The following is a 14,837-nucleotide window of genomic DNA, read 5'->3' as shown; positions in this document are numbered from 1 at the left end:
TGCCTTTTTCTTAATGTCTTTTATTATTATTAACTACTTGTACAATATTGCCAGGGCTCCCTGTTTGAACTGGTCCAGTTTTTCCCCGCATCGTGATAACTCTCACCTCAATGACAGAGAATCAGCAGAAAGAAAACAGAAATATATTGAGGTGACTTAATAACCATCGGTAATCAAGGGGCGTCTGAAAGACACATTCACTCATTGATTATATATATGTAGTTATAAAACGGACAAGTCAAATCAAGCAATCTGATGGTTCTTAGCCGTGACTATACTGAGCGTATACCACGGGTATAATTGGTAAATTACTTTTCACAACAAGTCAGTATCCCTCCGCGTCTGAGTAAAACAGTATACTGTTGGGCTGAAAAGCAAACTGCTTGAACAAGAAAGCAGCGGAGAAGTAACGGGGAAGAAACCCTCCTTTTTACGCAGCGGTCCAGACATAGATATCAAACGGCAAAACATATTCAGTGTGCAGTTCCTTTGGCATTAGGGCAGGGATATCTAAATACTTTCCTAGGTTTGACATCATGAATTGTGCTACTTTTAAAGCAAGCAATGATGTTTTCAAATCTGTAATCAAAGAGGTCCGCAAAAACACTATCGGCCAATCAGATTGCTTGATTTGACTTGTCAGTTTTCTAAATATATTTACATTTCTTCCGTTACGGAACAAACTTACAAGCACTAAGATGGAAACATTTAAGATTAACTTCGACCTCCGGGGAGGTCTTACTATGGAAGAGTGGATTGAGCAGTGCCTATCTCCAGAACCTAAACGACAACATGCAGAGCTCCGTGAAAAGCAGGTAGACCAACTGGAAAAGTACCACCATTCAAAAGCTTTCTGATGCGGGTCTTGAAACAAAGCAGAGAAATTATGACCGTTAGTGGCCACCGGTGCGAAAGCTCTCTCCAGAGCTGCTGGAAGCCGAATCTCGGGGACCGGAGAAAGTGGAGCAATATTCTCACCACGCCAAGCAACAGCCTAGGACAACCTCAACAAGTAACCACGTAAGCCATGCTACTGATGCTGGACAGGTTTTCAGTGGGTGCACAATAAACGGCAACATACAAATGAATGTAAATAAATAGCCAAATAATGGATCAACGCTCTCTGTCTAATATGTTCGCTAGCTGTTAGTGTAGCATAGCAACCACCTCGCACTATGTTTCGCGCAGAAGGCAACGGAGGGACTATTTTATTTTGAACATCATTATTTACTAATAAAAACTATTTAAATTAGAGTGTGTATTTTTTTTTCATATTGCCACACTTGGTAACCGCTTCGCGTCGGGCCGAACCACGCCCCTTAGCTGTGATCAAATGAGCATATACCACGGCCTGTCGTGAGCTATTGCTTTTATAAAACGGTTCCCAAGCACGAACAATGCCTACAACAGCTAACTATATGGAGGGAAGCTGAAGAAAGATTTATAAGAGTTACAAGTCTGATACTCCATCTGGAATATGCCAGCCTATTGGCACACAGCATAAATGTGGTCCGAGTAGCAGACTTGCCAGTGAGGGAAGACATAGCAGAAAAAACAAAAGACACTGTAGCTTGTAGGAACAAGACAAGGAGAAGGGAGGGGAAACTTCCAGAGAAGGCAGGGCAGACACCTCCAACAATTCAAGCTCAGGAAGAACCAGAGAATGCAGGGCAGACACCTCAAACAGTTAAATCTCAGATAGTGCCAGAGGATCAGAAGCAGAACCAACAACCAGGAGGTTTCCAAGGAGGCACAGGCAGAAGACGTTTACGGTTTGAGGGATGTTACCATTGCAGCCAAATGGGCCATTGGGCTAGAGATTGTCCACAACAACAAATGAAATACCCACCACATGCACCAAACAACGGCCCTCCGTACATTAACCCAAGGGAAGTTTCAATGATGACGACGGAGGCAGGGGGTCCCAGGGATGTCAAAGACAAACAGGGGTGCCAAACATGACCCAAATGCCACTGACACCCTGGTATCAACCACAACAATGAGGAAGCTCAGAGGGCCAGACCACCAGGTGATGCATCTTCAGCCCAAGGGTATTTTGAAATCCAGCTACATTGAGCCATATCTGTCACCACAGGAGGGAGAGGTTTAATGTTTAATGTAAAACTAAATCGAGAGTAGCATTTGCACATAAAGCATAAAGCATCCACAGAATAGAACATTGAGCAGACTATTTTTCTAATTATGAGAAGGAAAGAGATTACGAGTGATGTTGTTCCCCTACACAGAAAACTATGGAGTCCACACAGCTAGTGAGGTCAAGACGACGGGTTTCCACCCAAAGATATGAAGACGGAAACCTAGTACTCGCCCAAGACGGAGGATCCTTACCAAGTCCTCCTGTTTACACCGACTGCAGTTCAAGGGGCGGCGATACACCTGACGTGGAGCTGTTGAGACCTGAAGACAGAAACTCGATTCTGCTGTGGTGAAGTCTGGCGACAAAGGGAGGTGTCCGATAGGGTCGCTTGTCTCAAACCAGTGAAGTCAAGAAGAACCCAGCAGAACTAGAGAGTGACTGTTAGCGGGAGAACAGTGACGGAGCGACAGAGACTGGCCCAACATTTCCCAGCCAGTACACAGATAGACCCCGTCAGAAGACCGGGGCTGTGTTTAAAGGGGAACTTCATTTACTGTTAGTGGAAGTGTAGTTTTTTAGTCAAACAATTATGTGATTTTTGGAGTCAGATTACATTTTTCTCATAAACACAATTTTATAATCGGTCTGAAGTATCTGTTTTAAGGCAATGAGCTGCAGATTAAATAACATAACACTGATTGAAAGCTTGGATGAAGAAGTTGTAGGGTTTTTACAACAGTTTCAAGAATCAGTTTTTATTTATTTATTCTTGAGTGACTTTACTGATTTATAGTGTGGTGCGTAAGGCAATACCTCATTTTGAGTGAGGGGCACCAGCCCTTCATGCATGTCTCCCTCGGTGAGAATAGTTCGTATTTTCCCTCTAGTTTGGAGAAATATTATTTTATCATATGTTAGTTCAGCGGTATCAACCAATCCTCTAATCCTAGAGTTATTGAGACGCATTAGCGACACCAGGGGTATTGTTTTCGCAGCAACAATGATGCATAATACCAGGACAAAAGCCATTCCTGAAACAAGTATTTTTTGTACTAATGGCAGATTTTGTATACCATCAGAAAGCCATACATCATATGATATATTTGTGTACACCTTATGGGTACATGGAGGATTTGTATTTATTGAATGCAACGTTATGGGTTTTACATGTCCTGTTCAGAATAGGGTAATCATTGCAATATTAATTGAGCATGTTATTCTCAAAGGAGGGAGTGTCTTGATTATACAGACATGTTGATTTCAGTGACGTTGTAGTTAATAAATAATAACATGTAGTTAATAATAGCTCTCATAACGACAAAAGGTAGGCCGAAGCTTGGGCCTCCTCCAAGGAGGGAGTGGTCCAGTTTTAGATATTAGATGAATAGAAGTGATGAATATGTCAGAACTCTGAGTAATATTATCCAAGTTTTGTCTACGCAGGCTAGGAAAGCTACAGAGATACCAGACGAGACTCCAGAAGAGACTCCTGTTCGGCCAGGTGATTGGGTGAGGGTGAAAGTTCACAAAGTGAGCTGATCCCGGTGGACGGGAACAGGGAGAAGTCGTAATGAACTTCACACACGCTCCGGTTTAAAGGTAAAGACAAAGGAGCAAATTGACACCACCTCAATTCCGAGCCATTGCTATCGTGAGGAATGATATTGATGTTAACAGTCGAAGTTATGCCCAAGGGAACACTGTTATGTTTAAGCACAGTCAGTGTTGTTGTACAGTTGAGGCTATTGAACCCTGTTTGTGATATGAGTTGTGTCCTATGCAGAGTTCAGATGAAGAACTCCTTGATTTCAGTATTAACCTTGTAGGTGTGTAAGGAGGGACTGTTGGAAGTGCTTTGTTCGTAGTTCTATGGCTGGAGGTGGAGTCCAGAGAGATGAGTTTCAGTCTGGAAGGTGTGTGAGCTTTCTGCTGTCCTGATGTCAATGGGAGCTCGTTCCACCATCTTGGAGCCAGGATAGCAAACCCACGTGTTTCTGCTGATGGGAACTTGGCCCCCTCGCAGTGCGGGTGCAGCCAAACGGTTTATTGTCAGGCTTTAGCTGTTGCTGTTACCTGAAAGGTATAAACCACATTCAAAGAGAGAAGAGGTCGTTTCCTTCCATCAGAAACTTTTAACCAGTTTCTAAGTATCGTTTGTTTCATTTCCAGCTCGTCCTGTCTTTGTTTACAACACAGACTGCTAGCTCTGAAGCTAACCAGGGTTGCTAGCTGTGGGTCCCTGGCTGGAGTGAGATTTTGATATTTAATTACACACAAGCGCACTAAATGACTGCTATCGTGTCAGCAGCGGGACCTTAGCATATATATAGGATATACAATATATACAAATACACAATATTGGACACGTCTTCCCCTCATCCACAGAGCCCCATCCTCTGCGTGTTGTAAGGAAATATTTGTATGTATTCAGGTTAGTAAACTATCAAGATGCTTAAAAAGGGAAAATGATTTGGGTGAGAAAACTGTGAACTGTTTTTGGGGCCTGGGAACATTTGGTTTTGTGAGGACAAAGGGAAGAGGGGGAAGGTGTGGAGTTAACATACAGTCATCTCAGATCCCTGTGATAAGGAAGCTGAGCCACTGGGATGGGGGGATGTGTGGAGGCTGCAGAGGCTGCAGAAATAGGAGACAGTGAGGGTCAGAGGTGTTTGTTTGAGATGATTGGACCAGTTGTCCTTAAACTCCACCCCCTCCTGTATCATTTGGTATGAAAGCCTATCCGGCTTGCTGTTCTCGCTCTCTCTCTTCACCAGTCGCTGGGACAGGAGGTCTGGCGGCCTGTGGGCAGGAGCCAGGAGTAGGCCAAACTCCTGACATTTCACATATGATACGATATGGTTGTGTATGGTAATGTATTTGATTGTATTGCATTGTATATTACCATTAAAGTGGATTATTGTTAAACGGTTACTTGTATGTTCTGGGTTTCCTTCCTGTAAGATAATGGCTTGTGTAGGGACGCGAGGAGATTTTAAGAAAGCGGACGAGTTGTCCACGAAATCTCCTAACAAATGGTGACCTCCGACGTTTCTGAATAAACATGAGCTGTGGAAGGATTCAGACGACCACACTGGGTCGGGAACAAGCACTTTTAGACGCCTCGGACAATAGCAGGGCCCTGTAGGATTGTCTGTAGGCGTTTCAGAGTGTTTTTGAAGTTTGAATAGAGTATACAATGCATATTTTTTACCATGTTAGGAAAGTTATATATAACACGTGAACGTTGATCGCCAGGTATAGAGAGTCCTGCGTGACGAGAAATAAAAGCAGTTTGCGTGGATCTCAGGTATTTTAGTCCTGAAGTGGCGTAGGAGCGGTGCAGTTCGTGGGTGTGAGTCTTACACGACGGAACCTGGATGATCGATATTTCAGATCGATCCGCCGTTTATAACTGGGGGTAAAATAGCAGTCTGAGACCGAATAAGCGAAAGTGTCAGTGGACTGCTATTCTGTTAAATCCTTGGGAGAGAGCGCTAACGTCACCTACATTGTGACGAGACCGGCTCCCGTTTCCCTTGTCTGTAAAAATTAATTTGAAAGGCTGACGTAAACATAACGTTGATCGCAAGGTAGGCAGAGAGTCCTGCGTGACGACATATGTAGCACGTTATCAAGCCGGACAAACTGTACGGGGAATAAATCTGTGTGATTTTTACCTGAAATACTTGTGTGACCAAAGCACTCAGAAGAGTGAAGCTCATTTGTGCTCTGCTGCTGCCATCTAGTGGCTGAAAGGGGGGGAAGCACGTTAATTAAGTCAGATAAATAAAAGCGAAGTCAATATATTGCGTATATTTAACTAAATGAGCTGTCTGTAGGTTGTCATTGTTGATTAGTACAGACCTTGTTTTATGTTGGTAAATGTAATGATACAAAAGCAAGCTATTCATCACAATTGTATTTTTAGGTTATGAATAAGACAAAAAGTAGTGGCCTAAGGGATAAGCAGAAAGGTTTTTGAACGCTTGTCAGTTATGACAGGGCGTTTAGGTTTTCAATGTGCGCCATCACGTTAAAACAGGATTGGTGGCATTTTCAGTTCATTGCTTGCTTCCACACGCCTTCCCCCTCCTTGTCTCTTTCACGACTATAGTTAATGCATTAGAACGATTGTCGCTGTTCCGGAACGGCCTTTCAAAATAAAAGCCAAAGGCCGCTGTTCGCCAGAGAGGCCTTCACAATAAAACAGCAATTTGCTTAACAATATATTTAACTTATATTACGTCCTTAAATATTGATTTTAATTCATTACAGATCTAACCTGCTTGTAACACAACTTTGATCAAAATAATAGGATAAGCAAGTAGGTTAAAGGGGGTTTCCTGTCTGGCTCATTTGATTTAGAACTGAAGTAAGGGAGAATAGTGTTTTATGAGTCATTCCTCATGGTTTCTGAAGATAAATCATCAGTTTGTCTGGACTTTGATATAGAGATAGGATCATGGTGGAGAAGGAAGACCTTTTTTGGTTTCAAATTAAAGAAGAGTTTAAGGATGAAGTAAGCAGGACTTCAACTGGCCAAAAGACATTTTAAAGTTTAATATTCTTGGTTAGCAAACAAGACATCTGATTATTATGTCACACATGATAATCTTGCTATAGGAACTAGCTTAAAATATTGGAGTAAATATGTAGATGTTCTTTCGTAGTGTGTGGAATATGTGATGCTGGAAACATGTACGTTTTTCAATGTATAGGAGAAAATGGTTTCCTGAAAGAGTTATGTTGGGTACATATGTAGCAATGGATGAAACAATTTTTAGAGTGAGTTTTTGTAATATCATTTGTAGACATCAATTAGGTTGTTTAGATGGCATTTAACAATTAAGACAGATAGTATGATTACAAAGAGTCAGAGTGAAAAGGGTTGGATTTATTTAACCTCAGTGTGCTAGATTTTTTACAGGTAATGCGTCCCGAGACCTGGACTCCCCCTCTGAGTTAGAAAAGGCTACGATCCCGACCCTCCAAGCAGACAAAAGACCTAACCCAACAGGAAACTCCTCCTTCTCCATCGAACAGACAGAGAACCAGAGCTGAAACGACAACAACAAGACTGCAGCCAGAACTATCTCCACCTGTGGCATCCAGAACCAAACAGCATGCTGACGGGCAGAAATCTACGCTCATCGGTCCCTCAGACGGGACCATGAAGTTCCAAGCTGAGCACAAGAGCAAAGTGTGGGAGATGAGAGCAGAATCCGCCCTCCATAAAAACAGCAGGGAGACTGTAAAGGAGGGGATAAAATGCAAAGCAGTGCAAGAACATTAGCATGATGAGGCATGCAGATGTAACTGGGCCAATGGCTGACAGCGGATGAAGTTACAGCTGATGGACTGAAGAGAACACAGAATCAGAGGAGTTGGCATGGTCGATTAGAAGTGAGGAGGCCGGGGTCACGGCTTGAGAAAACCAGAGGAGGAGAAAAGGAAAACGGGAATGAGTGAGTTTACACATAAACACACTTATTCACAAAACGCACATTTAAAGCATAAATACGTAAAGACAGAAAGATTTATTAAATTAAAAATAGCAGTAGACTATTAGGGTAAAATGAGAACACACTGAGGGTTCAGAGTACAACCATACTCTTCAATCTTTTCATCAGGTTAACAAAATATTCTTTGACATTTTTTATTCACGTGTGAATAAAGTAGTGGGATAGTTTTAGGAACCACTCTATAAGACAAATCTTTATCTGTATGGATAATGTTAAAGGGAGAGCTGGTGCCAAGCCAGATATAGTATTCCAATCTAAATAATTGATTTCACCATTGTAGCATAGTTATTACCATAGGAAATATGAAATGACTTCTGTTTTTAAATCCTTGATAAAGGAGGGAGGAATGGTTGCATGTTCAGACAGGAGGTGGCGGTTTGAAGAATGTGAAACTCAAACTATGACATTTGGAATTCTGTTTCTTTTAGGACTGAATGATGGAGAGAAACACTCTCAAGTGTTTACTGGGAAAAATGTTTGGTATTGTCTTATAATCCATTATGACCTGAAGGTTTTCTTCCCATACAGGTTTTTGTTTACACATGAGAGAATGTGTAAAAAAGGGGGAGTGTAAACTTTACAATGTACATTTTTCATTTAGGGACTGAAAGGAACCTGCTGCCCAACTCCATTGTTCAATCTGACCATTGATTGACAGTTTTAGAATTGACCTGCTCCATATTTGGGGATAAGAGGCTGTTTGGTGAATGTTGACATGTCTCTAGTATTGATTGAGTTATAGCAGGTAACACAGGTAGAGAATCAGTGGCCAAGGGGCTACCAGAGAGATGTAAGTCCAGAATGAAATACTGGAGAGGCTGACCGGTGAGTAATGTGTCAACTAATGTTTCAACAGGTATTAAAGTAACTGAGGTTTGAAATGTAGAAAGAACATATTTACAGTTAAGCTAAAACATAGTAATGTAATAAGACACAATGTAATTTGGACAACATCATGTAACTAGTCTGGTAAAGAAGTAAAAGCCATAGACTTTATTGTTTAGGTCATTATGGGGATATACATTTCATCTACATTTAGAAAGACATTTGATGACAGTTGGTGGGAATTCTGTATTCATTTTTTCAGTGGGATAATATCTAAGCACTGACGGGTAGAAGCAGTATCACCAGGAAGCCATTCACTTTGTTAGTATTGTGATTTTGGTTGTTTTTGAATCCATAAGATTAGTGTGTTTCTTTACCAGAAACATTAGCAGTTCAAATCATATTTTTAGATTTTTAATGGGATCTCAGTGATTTCATTTAAAAATAAATACAGATGCTTGTCAGAAATTCAGAGCTATTGAAATATGTTATTTAGTTTACCTAAAGATGTTGGGGTTCTTATTTAGTGGGCACAGTCCAAGATTCTGAAGCAGCACAATTAATTTAGAAAACCTGTGCACACACGTCTGTTGTTTTAAGACACCCCACCACCAGGCTCCAAGTTGCCACGCACTGGTGGGTTAAACAGCCGAGGGCCCCAGAGCCCGGAGCGTAGGCTTGAGGGATTTGTATCAGATTTCTCCACACAGGTTGCTGACGCCGAAAGAGGGACCCGAGACGCAGGAGGCTGACTGTCAACCCCAGGCTCTCCGGCTCCGACCGAGTGACCCAGAGGACATCCCATGCCGTCCGCCTACAAGGAAAGGGGGACAACTGGTACCACTGTGCGGAGCCAGTGTGCGGCGGGGGAAAACACCTGCGAGGACCCTAGACGACATCAGGACGGATCGGGCTCTCATCATGGAGGTCGACTGGGAGGCATCATCATCGGACCGGAGAAGGAAGATCGGGAGGACATCTATTCAGCATCGACTCGGAAGCCGCCATCAGCAAGCCGGAGGAGAAGGAAGACATCTCTCTAGCAGGCAGCCCAGAAGCCGCCGTCAGCGGATCAGAGGGGACAAAGACACGGCAAGCCAGGATGGCACAGGGGACTCCACTCTCCGCTGAAACAGGAGTGTGGGTTAAGTGCAACAAGACGGTGTATGGAGCCAGCCAGGCCTGCCAAGCTATGGGCAGCCTCTACCATTACAGCTGCTTCACCTGCAGCGCCTGTAGTCGAAGGCTGAGAGGGAAGGCGTTCTACTATGACGCAGGAAGAGTTTTCTGTGAAGAGGACTTTCTGTACTCTGGGTTCCAGCAGTCTGCAGACAAGTGCAACGCAGGTGGACATCTAATCATGGACATGCAGGCCGGCAGGCCCTGGGGAAGTCTTACCGCCCCGGTTGCTTCCGCTGCGTCATCTGCAACGAGACCCTGGACGGAGTGCCCTTCACTGTGGACACTGAGAATAAAAAGTATGGAGACTCAGCAGACAAGGATGCAGTTTTTTGCAAGTGCCTTGTGTAAATTGCACTCTCTTTTTTAAGAGTGCAAAAGAGGGAATTGTAAGGAAATATTTGTATGTATTCAGGTTAGTAAACTATCAAGATGCTTAAAAAGGGAAAATGATTTTGGTGAGAAAACTGTGAACTGTTTTTGGGGCCTGGGAACATTTGGTTTTGTGAGGACAAAAGGAAGAGGGGGAAGGTGTGGAGTTAACATACAGTCATCTCAGATCCCTGTGATAAGGAAGCTGAGCCACTGGGATGGGGGGGATGTGTGGAGGCTGCAGAGGCTGCAGAAATAGGAGACAGTGAGGGTCAGAGGTGTTTGTTTGAGATGATTGGACCAGTTGTCCTTAAACTCCACCCCCTCCTGTATCATTTGGTATGAAAGCCTATCCGGCTTGCTGTTCTCGCTCTCTCTCTTCACCAGTCGCTGGGACAGGAGGTCTGGCGGCCTGTGGGCAGGAGCCAGGAGTAGGCCAAACTCCTGACATTTCACATATGATACGATATGGTTGTGTATGGTAATGTATTGCATTGTATATTACCATTAAAGTGGATTATTGTTAAACGGTTACTTGTATGTTCTGGGTTTCCTTCCTGTAAGATAATGGCTTGTGTAGGGACGCGAGGAGATTTTAAGAAAGCGGACGAGTTGTCCACGAAATCTCCTAACAGTGTAGAGCCCATTGGATGCATGAGTCTCAGCATGTCAACATGTCGTTAATCATGATGTTAATAATATTGGACTGACTGCACTCCCTCGGGGGATACCGTTTTCTATTTATAAATACCTGGAAACATCTGCTCCAACCGTTCCTCTAAACGTCCCGTCTGTTCAAAAGGCCCTTACCCCATTGATCATTCTCCCTCCAATACCCATTCTCCTCCATGTGATCAGTAGCCCCTCCTCCATGTGATCAGTAGCCCCTCCTCCATGTGATCAGTAGCCCCTCCATCAGGAGACTGCTGCGATGTGGACAGTACACCTCAAATACATCACTACACAACCTGGGTATTTGAAGATAAGGGGATGTTTATAATATGCTGCAAAACACAACAACTATGCAGGGTGACGAGTCTGTTTCAACAAGTCCTCCAACTCATACGACCAGTTATGCCGATTGTTCAGGCGCTTAATACGTGCTGCTCCCGTTGAATGCAAACGTCACAGATGGACGTTTATTCACAAATAACCCTCTCTGGAAAATCCTAAACTGTAGGATAGTTTGGCATTAAAACGCTTTCTGATTAGATTCCTAGCGAGAAGTGTAGATTGTACTTTTAGAATCCACGTCCAGTCGATGTGAGGAAAAAAAAGGGGCTGGTCCGCTCAGTGAAACGATAACGAAACATGGAGGAACAGCAGTCTGCGTTTAAATCGTGTGTGTGTAGAGGTGTGTGTTTGTGCGTGCGTGTCTGTGTGTAGAGGTGTGCGTGTAGATGTGTGTGTGTGCGTGTGCACGTGTGTGTGTGTGTGTGTAGAGGTGTGTGTGTGGGTGCGTGTGTAGCGGTGTGCGTGCGTGTAGATGTGGTGTGTGTGTGTGCGTGCATGTGTGGGTGTGTGTGCGTGTGGCGTGTGTGCGTGCGTGCGTGTAGAGGTATGTGCGTAGAGGTGTGTGTGTGGTGTGTGGTGTGTGTGTGTGTGTGTGTGTGTGTGTGTGTGTGTGTGTGTGTGTGTGTGTGTGGTGTGTGTGTGTGTGTGTGTGTGTGTGTGTGTGTGTGTGTGTGTGTGTGTGTGTGTGTGATGAAACACACCCGCTGCCTCCTGGTGCTGCAGAGAGGTCATGCAGTGAAGGAGGTGTCTTCCATGAAGCAGCTGGGCAGCAGATACTGTGAGAGTCACAGGCATGAATACAGAGGTCAAGGCAGACTGGTGCACTCTCTCCATCCCTGGCCGACATGTCCTTCAAATGAAGTCAGAGTTCCACATTTTAATTAATTCACTGCCTTTCCAGCTCCTCGTGCAGCTGACTGTTCCAGGTCTATCCAGGTTCATGGTGCGATGCATAAGCTTCACACGAGAGACTGAACCTGGATCTTCCTTTACCTTCCGTTGATATGGTTATGTTTTATTAACTACACCACTGGTTTTTCAACCCGCGCCGCCTAGTGGGAAAGCACGTATTGCATGTTGTTGTTGAAGAAGTTGTATTTGATGAAAACATTTAAATATTAAGAGTAGCCTGCATACACAATAGAACATATCAAGAAGATACTGTAGTGATCTCTACAATGAAACAGTTGGTACAGGACGTCCAAAGATATCAACAGGAGGAAGTGCAACACAGACCAACTGGGCTTTATTTAAACATTAAAGATTACTTTAAGTTAAGGTCTTCTTGAATAAGAAAAACACGTTGGGGTTATCCACAGATAAATATGAAGTCTGACAAAGTACTTAACGTCCAATCTATTGCATAGTTTATTTTGGCACTTGACAATCACCTTCCCTGACTTTGAGTCAGGTGGAACTAAAGTCTGCTTTCAGGGTTGTTTATATTTCACATCGTTAATCAGAATCTGCAGAGGAACTAAAATACATGTAGTGGAGTAAAAACACCAGATTAACCTCTGAATCGAAGTGGAGTAGAACAAAGCAGCATGCTGCTGTAACAAAAACATTTCCCAGCTTGGGATCAATAAAGTATCTATCTTAAGATGATCGATGGATTCTGCCATATTTGCAACATGTGCTGTCCCATTCCAGTTTGGAAAGCCTGCCGTGGCTCCATTCCATTTCAAAGAGCTGTTGAGCTCAGCGTAAACTTGCCGCACTGCCACTCCATCATCCAATCACAGGGCTTGATGACTAATCACGGGGTTTGTAAAGCAAGGCGGATGTTGTAGTCCCAATCGATAGCTGGGGATTCTGGGTAGTGTAGTGCCTTCGGAAACTGTAGTGTCAAACCTCCTATTTGTTTCTCTGAATCGAAGGTTAAAAAACCAAAAGCATTGCACACCAATTTAAACCAATCAGTGTTGTGTAATGAACAAGGATACACTGATGTGTGTTAGTGCACGAGTAATGCAGATATCACCGTGTACTCATTTGACAGTGAGGGGAATATATCCGGTCTTATTGTTCACCCACGCTAACTTTACATGGGAAGCTGCACACACGTTATCCTGGCGAAACCTCAGATCATCTTCGTGATATCCAGACCCGGCGTCATGGGCGGGCCCCATGGGGCCGGGCCCCGACCATCCAGGATTTGGGCCCGCTGTTTTAATCAGGGCTGAATACAACATTTTAATTGTTTTATTATTATGTTCAGTGGTGGCGCCAGGGTATACTTGGGTAGGTTACACCCATACCAATAAATGGCTTAACCCCACCATGAAAATGATGTTAAAGTAAGCAAAATAAAGTCCGCCAACTCGCGGAGTAAATTGCACAGACAGCAGTTAGTAAGATTGATTTCAGCAGTCACTTGAAAATACCGAAGACTAGAAACGGTTTGAAACTTTTGTCACATAGTGATCATCTTCTCAATAGAACATCTTTGATAATGTCTTCTGGCCAATCAGAATCAAGATAACGACGTGGTGTTGTTGCAGGAAGTCCCGACGGAGAATTATTTTTGCTGTAGTTACAGTACATCTCTATATACATCGATACAACACGTAATGTTGTATCGATGTATATAGAGATGTACAGTACATCTCTATATACATCGATACAACACGTAATGAAATAAGACCCCACGGTTTGATGATAGGTGTGTGGGCTGTCTCTCATGTTGACTACACAGAACAATGGGGGCTATCCACCCTTATCCACCATGTAAAGTAATTCACAGCCTCTTCCCTCTTCTCTCTTGTGAGGAGCAGCAGGTTCAGCTTTCAGAACAAAGTAACAAAAAACTGAAATGGCATCATTTTTTTTTTAAATATGTTGTGTAGTAATAGATTATTTATTTTTCTTCTCAAAAGAGTACCAGAATGTGGTATTTATGTTAGTATTTCAAAAAATCTCCTGGGGGAGAATCTCCCCAGACCCCCCTGCAGGCGTTGGGTTTTCAGCATGTCAGCTCTTTCACAATTCAGTTTTCCCGGGAAATGTAAGTTTCGGGGTGGGCCCACCCTGGGTACATCAAATGCCCGCCCCAGAGACGTATGTCTGCCGCGGGTCTGGTGATATCTATCACACTATAGATCCTACACATCCACTGGACGTGGATTCTAAGAGTACAATATACACTTCTCTCCAGAAAGATAATCAATAGCGTTTTTTAATGCCAAACTATTCCACAATGTAGGATATTTAGGGTCGATATGTGTTGACCTTACTTTAAAATAGCAGATCTCTGTGACCGGATATAGTTTGGCTTAGACCCCGGCCCCACGAGGACGCATACAGTAAAACGCAAACGCAAAAAAGTCTTCCGTTCACACGCATTCGATTCATTAACGCGTCCGTTCACACTAGACTGCTGGAAATGCTGGAAACGCTGTAGTACATATAATAATAATAATACATTTAATTTCGAAGCGCTTTTCCAGGTGCTCAAAGACGCTTTACAGTGGTGATAAAACAAGATAAAATAACATTTAAAAGTTATTAAAACAGCAACACAGCATAATTCACAGATTAAAAGCCAGTCTGAAGAGGTGTGTCTTGGTCAGTGTTTTGAAAGTGGGGGGGTCAGTGCAGTCTCTGATGTGTTGGGGGAGGGAGTTCCAGAGGGTGGGGGCAGCGATGGAGAAGGCTCTGTCGCCCAGGTTCGGAGCTTGGTTCGTGTGGGGATAGAGAGGAGGTTCGCTTCTGATGAGCGAAGGCTGCGGGAAGGGGTGTAGTGGTGGATCAGGTCGGAGAGGTAGGGGGGGGCCTGGTTATTGAGAGCTTTGTGTGTTAACAGAAGGATTTTGAAGTGTATTCGT

The 14,837-nt window shown here is 43.5% G+C and overlaps 1 protein-coding gene across 1 annotated transcript in view; it reads right to left on the bottom strand.

Moving 5' to 3' along the window:
* LOC117441960 (uncharacterized) overlaps positions 1 to 14,837 on the bottom strand; it is a 605,495-nt gene that overhangs the window by 174,670 nt on the left and 415,988 nt on the right. Inside the window, 1 exon segment of the mRNA XM_071202313.1 lies at positions 11,097 to 11,099. Coding sequence (XP_071058414.1) covers positions 11,097 to 11,099 — 3 coding nt within the window.

Source organism: Pseudochaenichthys georgianus, unplaced genomic scaffold, assembly GCF_902827115.2.
Source record: "Pseudochaenichthys georgianus unplaced genomic scaffold, fPseGeo1.2 scaffold_223_arrow_ctg1, whole genome shotgun sequence".
Taxonomy (NCBI): domain Eukaryota; kingdom Metazoa; phylum Chordata; class Actinopteri; order Perciformes; family Channichthyidae; genus Pseudochaenichthys; species Pseudochaenichthys georgianus.
Note: the sequence above shows the minus strand (reverse complement) of the source record. Positions and strands in the feature narration are given on the sequence as shown.